The 12743-nt window shown below is 46.2% G+C and overlaps 1 protein-coding gene across 1 annotated transcript in view; it reads right to left on the minus strand.

Annotated features, from left to right (window-relative positions):
• The window catches only part of ASTN2 (astrotactin 2), a 754139-nt gene that overhangs the window by 606277 nt on the left and 135119 nt on the right, over window positions 1-12743 (minus strand). Inside the window, exon 3 of the mRNA XM_032595525.1 lies at window positions 11657-11809. Coding sequence (XP_032451416.1) covers window positions 11657-11809 — 153 coding nt within the window. The remainder of the gene's footprint in view (window positions 1-11656; window positions 11810-12743) is intronic.

The raw sequence follows: 12743 nt of genomic DNA on the forward strand, positions 1-12743 counted from the left end.
TTACTGGAAAAATGTGCTGATCCTGCATTCGACCATAGGCCCCTGCAAGGATGAAGCCAGGGTCCAAGATCAACCATCTTCCATATATCATAAGCCAGGCCGGATCAGACAACGACTTGAGATCCAAACCTCTTTAGTACTGTTTACGCAGAGGCGTAAAAAATGCATATGGTCTTTTGATCAGCTACAAATGGATTTGAATCTGGGATCTGGTCATCTGAACTAGATGTATCACATAATAAAAGTTCCTTCATAGATCTGAGCCTCCGTTTTTCCATCAGCAAGTTAGGAATAATGAGGCTTCCCTCATGGAGTTGTGCAGATCAGTCCAGGCTTTAACACAAGACTGAGGCTTAATAAAATCGCCATACCTGTAGGTTGTAAAAAGCAGCCCAACATTTTGTCCATTTGTCCTTCAAGAGGTGAACTCTTATTTCCCCGCCCCTTGAATCTAAGATGATCCCCTGACTTGTTTTGAGCAACAGAATGAAACAGAAGTGGTATGTTCCTTCCAGGCTTGGGACTCAAAAAACAAAACAAAAACAAAAACAAAAAACCTTGCAGCTCCTATTCTTGTCGTTTTGAGAACCCTTCACTATTTGAACCAGCCTTGGATAGCTGGCTGACCACAGGTACATGACTGAGGTCAGCTTCGCCTACCCCTCCAAGACCAGAACTGCCCAGTTGAGCCCAGTGCAAATGCTCAACTTGGATTGAAAGCCAAAGAAATGGTGACTGTCCTAAGTCATAGGATTCTGGGGTGTTTTATTATGCCACAGCTCTGACAGTATTTGAGCCATTCTGATGGAAGAAATATCCTAGAGATGTGACCTCAGGCCACACCAGCACCTGGCCCACAGCCACTGCAAAGGCCACTTGTGATCACCTCTCCACCCTGCCAGGCCAGGCAGAATTGACTGAGAGCCCCATGACATATTTCAGACAGACAAGGAAAACCGCCTGGAGGAGACATACACTTTCGGCAACGCAAACTTCTCTGAAAGACACATCAGAGATTTATGGAGGCAGCTGTGCACTCCAACTACAAATCAGCTCTCCCACACCTCAGCCCCACACGGCCTGAGGATCACTGGGCTGGTGGTGGCACTGGTCCTTGTGGGAAGGGCCCGAGGTCAAGAAAAGGAAAGCCAGAGCCCCAGGGAAAAGGCTGCTCCATCAAATAGGCATGGCATCCCCTGTCTTTGAAGGTACCAAGGCTCTGATTTCAGGATGCAGCTAATCCACGCAGTGCTTCAAGGAGCATGTCCACAAACACCTAGCACATTCTCAAAACGGCCCTGGGAAATAAGCATGGTGGGGATCACTGCATCTCCAGGTGCTGGGGATGGAATCCCAACATGATTAAGCAGCTTCTAACTGAGCTTAAGAGCTAGGGTCCAGCCAGGGTTTTCTGACTCTAAATACTGGACTTTTCAATAGACAACAATACTTCCGAATCAGATTTATCATCAAAGGCCATTTAAGTTGGAGGAGACCTGTGGAAATTATCTCGCCCATCACCTTTGCTTTCCAAATTAACAACAAAGATTTATTGGGTACTTACCATGTTCAGTGCAGCCTGCTGAGCACTTCACATGCATTAACTCTAATCCCCCAGCCCCCTTGGAGGTGGCCGCTAATACAATTTGTAGATTAGGTAATGCCAATTTAGCATAAAATGTCATTTCCCGAAGTTGAGCGAGTCAGAGGCAGAACTGGGATATGAATTCATATCCATCTGACTTCAAAACCTGAGCTTGTTTCCACAAAGACACAGTCTCTTAGACGGGGACACTGAGGCCCAGAGGGTTGAAGGTCTTGTCCAAGATCATGCAGCCCATTTGATTAATTGTCCATTAATCCGCCAAGCATTAACTGAGCACCTGCTATTTGTTAGGAACTAGGCTAGTCAAAGGAAGCCCGGGCATGACCTGGACATAGCCACTGCACTTCATGAGTTTAATTAAGGGAGAAGAGAGGTGGCCATAAATTACTCTAATAAAAGGTAATAAATGACAAATATCACAAGGAAGACAGATCAGAGGCTATCAGAGCTTCTGGCTCCTTTATCCTCCCTGACAGATAAGCCCTGATAGGTTCTTTTACTGTAGGACACTGTCTTAAGAATGCAGCTTATGTAAATAAATGTATTTTCTTCTGTTTATTGGTAACTGGCTATAAATTATTCACTTAGTTGGAGGAAAATATTCAGAAACATTAATGGCTTTAAATTATCTGCCTTAATGGGTCGTTGCTATGCTTAAATAAGGAACAGCCAAGCCCCAGGTTCAGTCTTTATTTCTCTGGTTCTCATTTTGTTCCCCAAACCTCTTTCCTCTTATCAGCCTACCCTTTCTACCAAGGAGTTTTGGATAGAGGTCGCTGCCCTTTTGGCCAAAGGAAGTTCTGAAACTGTATAATCAAAATGAAGTCCCACTAGAAACCATGAGATAATTAACAGGGCCAGAAGGAAGACTGGACAGACACCAGCAATCTGGGGAAGATAAAATTGTTGTTTTCTTCTCCACCTCTGTGCCATTTCTCATGCTAGATTTTCCTCCCTGCCCCCATTGCCATGTGACAAAAAGCCTGTTCTTCCTTCAACACAATGCCTTAAGGCCACTTTCTTTGTGAAGTCTTCCAAATTTTTTCCAAATGAAAATTATACGTACTTGCTCCAAGTCCCTGAGCACACAGCCCTGGCTCCCTGAGGCCAGAGGGAGTCTGAAGGGGGATGTCCTGACTCTTGTCCTGACTCAGAGAGAGAGGTGCCTCACCTTTCAGAGTCTTCTAGCCTCTGAACACCCTCACAGCAGCATTGGTGATGCAGAAACCCTTCCCGATGCAAGAGGAGCGACTGCCACTTTCTTCCAGTACCTAGACTAGGCTGGTACCATTTCACAGTTTGAAGATCTTACCCAGACTAGCTGGGACCAAAACCCAAGTTATCTGGGAACTGCGCTGTGGGCTCCGCCTAGACTCTGAGGTCACAGTTCCACAACCTGCTAGCTGGACAAACTTGGGCAAGTCACTGAACCTAAGTTGGAACTTCCTCTTTGGTAGAATGTGGATAATTACAGTCCTTACCATATGGGATCTGGGGAAGCTCTTAAATGAGATAATATGTGATGAGCACAAAACTTAGAACATACTCAGGAGAGTATGCTAGTTGTACCACATCTCATGAAACATTTGTATTCCATGATGCTCCCAGTAGTCTGCTTTACCCATCCATCCATCCATCCATCCATCCATCCATCCATCCACACATCCACCATTTAGCCAATTGCTATTCTATGCTGGTTCTGTTCTGCATTGGAGCTACAGAGAGACATAAATCACTGTCCTTCCCATCATGGGACTGTCAGAGCTGGGGAGGGAGACAGATGTGTCCACAAGTATTTACAATGGATTGTGATAAGGGCTGAGACAGAAAGCAGAACCAGGCTGCATGTGCCCAGACAAAAGGAGTGGCTCATTCAGCAGAGGTAAGGAGAAAATAGGTAAGGAGGAGAAAAGAGGTAAGGAATGAGGGCGGGCCGGGCATGTGGTCTTCATAGATAAGATGTGAAACTGAATTCTGAAAAATGACTAGCAATTTGCTGCTTGGGGCAGGCGGCGGGGAGCAGGGTCTTTTAGGCAGAACCCGGTCCATACACAGACTTGGAAAGGAAGGCAGGTTGAGTAAAGGGAAAGATGGCTGGTGTGCACGAGACCACAGAATGCAGAGGCTTGGGATCTGGGGGGAACTAAGAGGCAGGCTGGAGTCAGGCTATCAAGACGTCTTGTGTGGCAAGCTATAGCAATTTTTTTACCCTCTTAGACATGTTCCCTTCATCCTATAGATTTTTGCTTCTAAAACTGAGTAAATGGGGTGCCTGGGTGACTTAGTTGGTTTAGCCTTCAACTCTTGGTTTCAGCTCACGTCATGATCTCATGGTTTTCTGAGTTTGAGCCCGCATCAGGCTCCATGCTGACAGTGCAAAGCCTGCTTGGGATTCTCTCTCTCCCTTTTTCTTTGCCCCTCCCCGACTCGCTCGTGTGTGCTCGCTCTCTCTCTCAAATAAACTTTTAAAAGATACTAAAAAAAAAAAAATAAAAGTGAGTAAATGTACCCCTCCCTAATGGGTAAGGGCAGTGACATAAATAATAATAATAAAACAAGAGTGATAAAATAATAACTAATAGGGGCTCAGTCGGTTAAGCATCCAATTCTCAGTTTCGGCTCAGGTCATGATCTCATGGCTTTGTGGGTTCGAGCCCACATCTGGCCCTGTGTTGGCAGCATGGAGCCTGCTTGGGATCCAATCTCTCTCCTCTCTCTCTGCCCCTGCCCCACCCTCTGTCTGTCTCAAAATAAATAAATAAACTTAAAAAATAATAAATAATAAAACAATGGGGCACACGTGTTCAACGTGCACCGTTTGCTAGGCTCTGTGCTCAGTGCTTTACAGGCATTGTCTCATTTGATCCTACAGAAAACCTTTGAAGATGGTACCCTTATCATACGAGCATAATCAGTGTAAGTGTTCTTCCTGGGACATCACTATTTCCTAAAAGCTTGAGAAAATGCTAAATAATTTAACTTAAAAAAATAATGTAGCATCATTTAAACTAAAATAAGCATGGAAATATTATGAAATAGAATGTCATGGATTTTTTTTTTAGGTGGAACCTGGAATTTGGGGCTTATGACCAATGTCTTGAGCATAGCCATAGGCTTTCTGGGAGCGTGTTGATTCTCACCTGCCTTTGGTAAGACTTCACTGCAAAATCTTGAGATGCCCCCAGTGCAAGTGACAGACTATCAGGAAAATGTTGTAGTCAAGAGAGTGACATGGGCAGATTTAGTGTGTTTTCAAAAGATCGCTCCGGGAGTACCTGGGTGGCTCAGTCAGTTAAGTGTTCGACTTCAGCTCAGGTCATGATCTTGCGGTTCGTGAGTTCGGGCCCCATGTCCGGCTCTGTGCTGTTTCAGAGCCTGGAGTCTGCTTTGGATTCTGTGTCTCCCTCTCTCTCTGCCCCTCCCCTGCTCGCATTCTGTCTGTCTGTCTGTCTGTCTCTCTCTCTCTCTCTCTCTCTCTCTCTCTCTCTCAAAAATGAATAAACATTAAAAAAAATGATCCCTCCAGCCTCCAGGGTGGAAGATGGATTTGTGGATGAAGGGGCTGTTGCAGGAGTCCGCACAAGCAGCAATGACACCTCAACCAGGTCACAGGCAGTGGCGCAGTGAGCATGGGGTGGATCTGGGAGCCTCTGGAGGTGAAATGAGGACAACACAGATGACAGTGATAACATCAGCTACTCTTTACGATAGTCACCCAAATGCCAGGCATTGGGCTACACATTTTGCAGTTTTATCTCAAAATCCACATATAACATTCGTATTATTACTATTACTTTACAGATGGGAAAACTGAGACTAAAACAGCTTCTTCGTTTGCTTAAGATCAGTCAGCCAGCCAACAGTGGTTAATGCAGTATCAACTACAAGAATCCCACCTTTAAACCACTATCGAAACGTCATGAACCACGGGAAGCTCTTCTTGACATCAAAAGCAGTATTTCCCTGCTTCATTTTTGTCCCAACACATTTGCATCCAACTTCCTGTGGACACCGGGGAATGGCGTGGCCAACAGCTGCCTCGTAAAACCCTGTCGGAGACATGAGGGCAGCAGTCAAGTCCCCCGCTGCCCTCCTCTGTCTGCCTAAGGATGATGCACTTGGGCGTCCACGAGGCCTCTCAGGAAGAAGCCAGAGCCACAGAAACACATTGGAACTGCTTTTAACCATGTGCTCAATTTCATGACACCGGTTCTCCACGGTCTGTTCCATCTGCCATGAACTGCTGGGCACCATGGGCTGGGCAGGAAGCCCACTGAAGCAGAGAGAGGCCAGGCGCTCCCACTCTGGGCCAGCAAGCCCGACGCCACCTCAGGGACAGGGGGAAGAGACAGACAGTGAAAGACTGAGGATTCAGACCCTCATACTGTATCTGGGGGCTTTTGATGGTCAGTGAAGGCTAACAGAGCAATTCCAATTGTGTTCCTCTGGCCATTTCTGTTCCTCAGGATTTTAATAAGTGTTCCAAGGGGAAAAACAGTCTGTGGTCAAGAAGGTTGCGCAGCTGTTGAACTAAACAAAGAAGCTCAGCTTTCTGTACTACAGGACATCCTGGGGTCTTTATTTTTTTAAATTATTGTTATTTTTTTTAGTGTTTATTTTTGAGACAGACAGAGAGAGAAAGAGAGAGAGCACGAGCAGGGGAGGGGCAGAGAGAGAGAGGGAGGCACAGAATCTGAAGCAGGCTCCAGGCTCTGAGCTGTCAGCACAGAGCCTGATGTGAGGCTTGAACTCACGAACCCGCGAGATCATGACCCGAGCCAAAGTCAGACGCTTAACTGACTGAGCCACCCTGGTGCCCCCATCTGGGGGTCTTCAATAGTCTAAGATGCATTTGGGAGTTTCCAAGAGGCAGAAGGAGTATGCAGAATTTCTAAACCTTTTATTGGCCACGGAGTTCTTCTGTCCAAGAAAATCGTGAGGACCCATGGTGGTAAGCACATGAGCTGGGAAGTACAGGGCTGACTCATACTATCCTTATTCTCTCTTGCAAAAAAAACCTTACCCAACAGTGGCAGTAAAATCTCAAGCACAATGTTATTAAGCCATTTTGAAAATTGCCTTAACAGCATCCACTTGAGCACAGTTAATGTGCCATCCATCAGTGAGTCTATCTCTAGAGGCAACAAGATTCTCTGGAGGTCTGTATCAAGAGGCTTTGGTTTATCCTGGATCCCTCTCACATCACCAACTTGAAAGTTAGGAAACTGAGCCACTTTTGAATGATCTTTAAGGTGAATGCACTCATTCATTCAACAAATATTTATTAAACACTTTCTCTGTATTAGGTTTATGAATATGAAACACATTTTTTTGAGAGGAAGATAGTAGATAAGCAAACAAACAGAAATAATTTTAGACCACAACATTATGGAACAAATAAAAAAGGGTTTTGTAGCAGGTCTTGGGATAGAAAGCATGAGACTGGGTGGTCATGGAAGACAGTTGTGAGGCGCTCACATCTGAGCTGAGAGCTGAAAGGTGGGAGAACAGCTGGGGGGGTGTAAAGAGACACAGCAAGGGGAAGAGACAGCAAGTTCTCAGATTCCAAAGTGGGGAACCGTTTGCTGTGCTTCTGCAAAATGAAGGAAGTGTGGCTGGCCCATGAGGAAATGCCAAGTAAAGAAAGCACCAGCCAGATCCAGATGGAACAGGAGTTTGGCAAATAGTCTGGATTGTATTTTAAGGACAACAGGAAACCACTGAATGATTTTTTTTAAGAGAGAGAGCATTTGAACAAGCAGGGCAGAGGGGCAGAGGGAGAGAGACAGAATCTTAAGCAGGCTCCATATTCAGCATGAAGCCTGATGCGGGGCTTGATCCCGTGACCTAGGATCATGACCTGAGCTGAGATAAAGAGTCAAGACATTCAACTGACTGAAGCCACCCAGGTGTCCCCAGGAAACCACTGAACGATTTTAATCAGAAAGTGACCTTATCTGGTTTATAGTTCTAAAAAGATTAGTCTGGCTATTTTGGGGAGACTGAATCTCGAGGAGGGTACAGTTGCAAGCAGGAGGTGAGAGATGGCAGTGGTCACAGATTTGAGATACATTTAGGGAAAAAACAATGCAGTAATTCTCTTAGGCCCAGTTTGTTTTTGTTTTTTTAATATGAAATTTATCGTCAAACTGGTTTCCATACAACACCCAGTGCTCATCCCAACAGATGCCCTCCTCCATGCCCGTCACCCACCCCCCCTCCCTCCCACCCCCATCAACCCTCAGTTTATTCTCAGTTTTTAAGAGTCTCTTATGGTTTGGCTCTCTCCCTCTCTAACTTTTTTTTCCCTTCCCCTCCCCCATGGTCTTCTGTCAAGTTTCTCAGGATCTACATAAGAATGAAAACATATGGTATCTGTTTTTCTCTGTATGACTTATTTCACTTAGCATAACACTCTCCAGTTCCATCCACGTTGCTACAAAAGGCCATATTTCATTCTTTCTCATTGCCAAGTAGTATTCCATTGTGTATATAAACCACAATTTCTTTATCCATTCACCAGTTGATGGACATTTAGGCTTTTTCCATAATTTGGCTATTGTTGAAAGTGCTGCTATAAACATTGGGGTACAAGTGCCCCTATGCATCAGCACTCCTGTATCCTTGGGTAAATACCTAGCAGTGCTATTGCTGGGTTATAGGGTAGATCTATTTTTAATTTTTTGAGGAACCTCCACACTGTTTTCCAGAGCGGCTGCACCAGTTTGCATTCCCACCAACAGTGCAAGAGGGTTCCTGTTTCTCCACATCCTCTCCAGCATCTACAGTCTCCTGATTTGTTCATTTTAGCCACTCTGACCAGCAGGAGGTGATATCTCAGTGTGGTTTGATTTGTATTTCTCTGATGAGGAGTGACGTTGAGCATCTTTTCACGTGCCTGTTGGCCATCTGGATGTCTTCTTTAGAGAAGTGTCTATGCATGTACTCTGCCCATTTCTTCACTGGATTATTTGTTTTTCGGGTGTGGAGTTTGGTGAGTTCTTTGCAGATTTTGGATACTAGCCCTTTGTCTGATATGTCATTTGCAAATATCTTTTTCCATTCCTTTGGTTGCTCCTAGGCCCAATTTGACTTGCAAATCAAAATAACTTGATATCCAATCATCATCTAAGTCAAACAACAGGTTTTCATTAACAGTAAAATTCTGAAATTCTACTCTAAGAGGGGGAAACAAATTCCAAAATGAAGACTAAATTTGATGACTAACCCCCCCCCAAAAAAAACCCTCCCACGTGACATGGTTTATGGCATTGTTTAATGAAGAATTATTAGAAACGGTGCAAATGCCCAAAATAGAGGCCTCATTTAGACAGTTATGGTGCATAAGAGGGATTTAGGGGGCGAGGGAAAGAATTCAGTGGTACAACACATGTTCAGGACATGACACTAAGGAAATGAATTCAGACTGGCGGTGAGAAGGGCGGAGGTTATGAACTAGGACCACTTGTACACCCAGGGGCTGGATTTGCAGGGAGGGTCTCAGAGGGGAATTCTTGGTAAGTGGTGGAAGAAAAACAGATGGATAAGTAAGCTGAATGAAACTACCAGGGACACTGAACAAACGTAAGAAAGAACAAATACAAGACGGAATTCTATTCAGCTCCTGACACACATTGGCTGAGCGTTCCCCCGTGTCTACATTCGCCATCTCGTCAGACCTTCACAGTGATCTCTGGTGCAGGGATTGACACCCCATTGTGCAGAAGAGGAGACTGAGACTCAGGGACATCCAGTTGATTCTTTGAAAGCCACGCACAGTGGAAGTTCACTGGGCTGGAATTAGTATTGGACACTGCTGACCTCAAAGCAACTTACTTATCTTATGCATTGGCTCAACCTGGGGTTTACCATGTGAATTCCAGAAAGGAATGTCATTATCAACTTCTGCCTCGATTCATGACCTCAGGTTAATGTGCCGATCTTGGTTTTTTTTTAATAGGATTCAGGATTTCACAGGACAAAGACCGAGGCGTTGTCTCAACAAAAAGCAATGTCTACCATGCATGCAGCCACTGATTGAGGCCCACAAATGCCAAGACGATTCAAACAGTGAGACAGTTCCAGCCGTCAAGGAATTCTCCATCTAGCTAAGGAGAGAGCCGGATGAGCAAATTATATTACACAAAAATGAACTCGGCACTTAACACATATGGAAAGATATGGGAGAACTCACACATGGAAGAATTCAGAGTGAATTCTGACTAACAGGCAGTGATACCTTCACAGAGTGCCATGAAAGCTAAGTTTGGGAAAACAGGTAGGACCTCACTAGCTCAGAGCACAGTGGTTTAGGAGCGCCTGGGTGGCTCAGTTAGTTGAGTGTCCGACTCTTTTTTTTTTAATTTTTTTAATGTTTATTTATTTCTGAGACAGAGAGAGAGAGAGAGAGAGAGTGAGCCGGGGAGGGGCAGAGAGAGAGGAAGACACAGAAACCGAAACAGGCTCCAGGACCTGAGCTGTCAGCACAGAGCCCGGCGCGGGGCTCAAACCCACGAACTGTGAGATCATGACCTGAGCCGAAGTGGGACGCTTAACCGACTGAGCCACCCAGGCGCCCTGAGTGTCCAACTCTTGATTTCAGCTCAGGTCATGATCCCAGGGTTGTGGAATCAAGCTCAGCGTTGAACGTGGAGCCTGCTTAAGATTTTTTCTCTCTCTCCCTCTGCCCCTCTCCCCCATTCTCTCTCTTTCTGTCTCTCAAAATAAAATAGAATAAAATAAAATAAAACACAGTGGTTTAGTTAAAAAGTTTGTAACCCAGCTGGGTTATTTCTTCCTGGCTCTTCCTTTACTAGGGCATCCCTTTGGGCAAGTTACTGTAGCTTCCTGTGCCTTGGAGATGTCATCTGTAAAATGGGAATCACCCTGTATCTCCTTCACAAGATCGGTGAGAATCAAATAAGAGGCATTTAGTATTTAGCCTGCTGCCTGGAGTAAGTATCAATAAATGACAACAATTGCTTATAGGGCCCAGTTAGGTCATTTCAGACAGAGAGAATGCCATGGAAAGGAACATGGAAGTGGAACCCACAGATTTAGGTGAGACAGCAGAGAGACAAGAGCTCTGCAGTGGCCCTGAATGTCACCTTCACAAGCCTGTACACTCCCGAGGGCAGCAGACATCTAATGGAGCTCTGGGAGAAGAGTGACATCATCAGAACCATGTTCACAGGAACTAGAGATGTGAGAGACCAGAATCAGAGAGGAGCTGGAGGTTATGGAGTGGACTTAAGGGAAGAAGTTTGGACGTCAAGCAATGATAAGGGGGTTCATCCCATTTACAAAGTCACAGAGATGACCAGAGAAAGAAAAAGGTGATGGTGACGGTGATGATGATGATGAGAAGGAGGAGGAAGAGGAGGAAAAAGAGGAGGAGGAGAGAATGGGGAAAGGAGGAGGAGGAAGAGGAGGGAAAGATCTACCTTTTCTTGCATGCTGGGCTGGGCGCTACGCTAAGAAAGCGTAACAACCCTGTGATAAGAGGGGCTTGGAGAAACAGAGCCACCTGCCCAAGGTGACGTGATTAGTTAACAGCAGAGCCAAAACTTCATTTTGATTCTGTCTGGTTTACAGCGCTCCTACGCCTGACCATGATACTATACTATTTTGAAGAGTGACTCCAAAACCCATTCTGGGACCCAAGCTTGAGGACTGCCTTCCATAAGAACATCTGCCTCCCTTGCGCCCTCCAAAGTGACACCAGCTACAATTTAAAGAGCATCAGCTGTGCTCGTCAGGTCCCGTGTTAGGCACTTTCCATAGACTGTTGCTAATCTTCTCAGCCTGTACAAAAGACGGCTGGTCCATTCCCATCTCCGAGGAGGCAGCCGAAGCTAAGAGACACTGGCTCCACATCCAGAGGCACAGGTCTGCTGCCTTCAAGCCTCCGCTGAGATGACTGATCGGGGAGAAGGTGGCACGATTCTATGAGTCCAGGGAAGTAAGGGAAGGGGGCACAACTCTTCCTGGACCCGCAGAACCCGGGGACAGCCCGCTGACACCCTGGCAAGAGGTGCTGGAAGGGCCTACCTCGAGACTTGCTCCTCCGCTTCCGCCTCCCTGCTGAGGCCCTGCGCGGGGCTGGCTGCAGCTGACCGATCTCGATGGGCGTGTTAGCGCGGAAACTCTCCTTGAACTTCTGCATCAGGGACTCCACTGTCTCCTGCGTCGCCTCAGCTGCTGCTACAGGGTGGGCAATGGGGCTGAGGTTAGGGCTCGGCCCACCCCTGGCCCCTGGAGGACTGGGCCTGGCCACCCTGAGTCCCTGGAGCTCCCTCCCTGACCCATAATGATGGAGAAGCCACAGGTGCCAGTATAGATGTATCTGTTGGCCTCCTCACTTGTGCATTCAACACACACCATGTTGCAGGCATCCCCCCCAGCCCTTGAGATATGGTGGTGAAAAGTCAGACACAATCCATGATTCAAGGAATTCATAGCTTGGGAGGCCACATAGCCAGGCATTCCCAAAACTGCAATACTTTTGCGATAGGACAGTACAGAATGCTAGAGGAGAACCAAGAAGGGTCCTGTCATCCATCGGGAATCAAGGCAGGCTTCCTGAAAGAGACACTATATACACAGACACCTTAAGAATGAGTAGGAATTAGCAAAGAGGGTAGAATCAGGGTAGGGTTACTAAAGAGATTTAGCATAAGAAAGATTGCCTGGGTAGGAGGAGAGGCATGTGCAAGGATCCAAAGCCAGAAAGAGCATGGTGCTTGAGCAACCGACAGTTCGATGTGGCTCCAAGGGAGCGTGCAAAGAGAAGATGAGGCCAGAGAGGTAAGGTCACTGTCAGTCACATCAAGGAGCTCGGATTGCATCCTAATGGCAGAAGTTATTCCCCGAAAGGTTTTAAACAGAAAACTGGTATGTTCAAAATAAGTCCCTTTGACAATAGTTCCTAATGAGAGGATGGCGAACGCATGTAGAGGTAGAGAGAGAGGCCAGTGCAGCGGTGTCGTAGCCAGCCAGACGCCATGGTGGCCTGAACAAAACAGTGGCAGTGAAGGAAGATGGGAGCCCATGGGTCAAACAACATTTGAGGACATAAAACTATAGTACTGTGATACGGAGATCACTTGGTACAATATCCCAACTTAGGGAAACCGAG

This window comes from Lynx canadensis, chromosome D4 (assembly GCF_007474595.2).
Source record: "Lynx canadensis isolate LIC74 chromosome D4, mLynCan4.pri.v2, whole genome shotgun sequence".
Lineage (NCBI taxonomy): Eukaryota > Metazoa > Chordata > Mammalia > Carnivora > Felidae > Lynx > Lynx canadensis.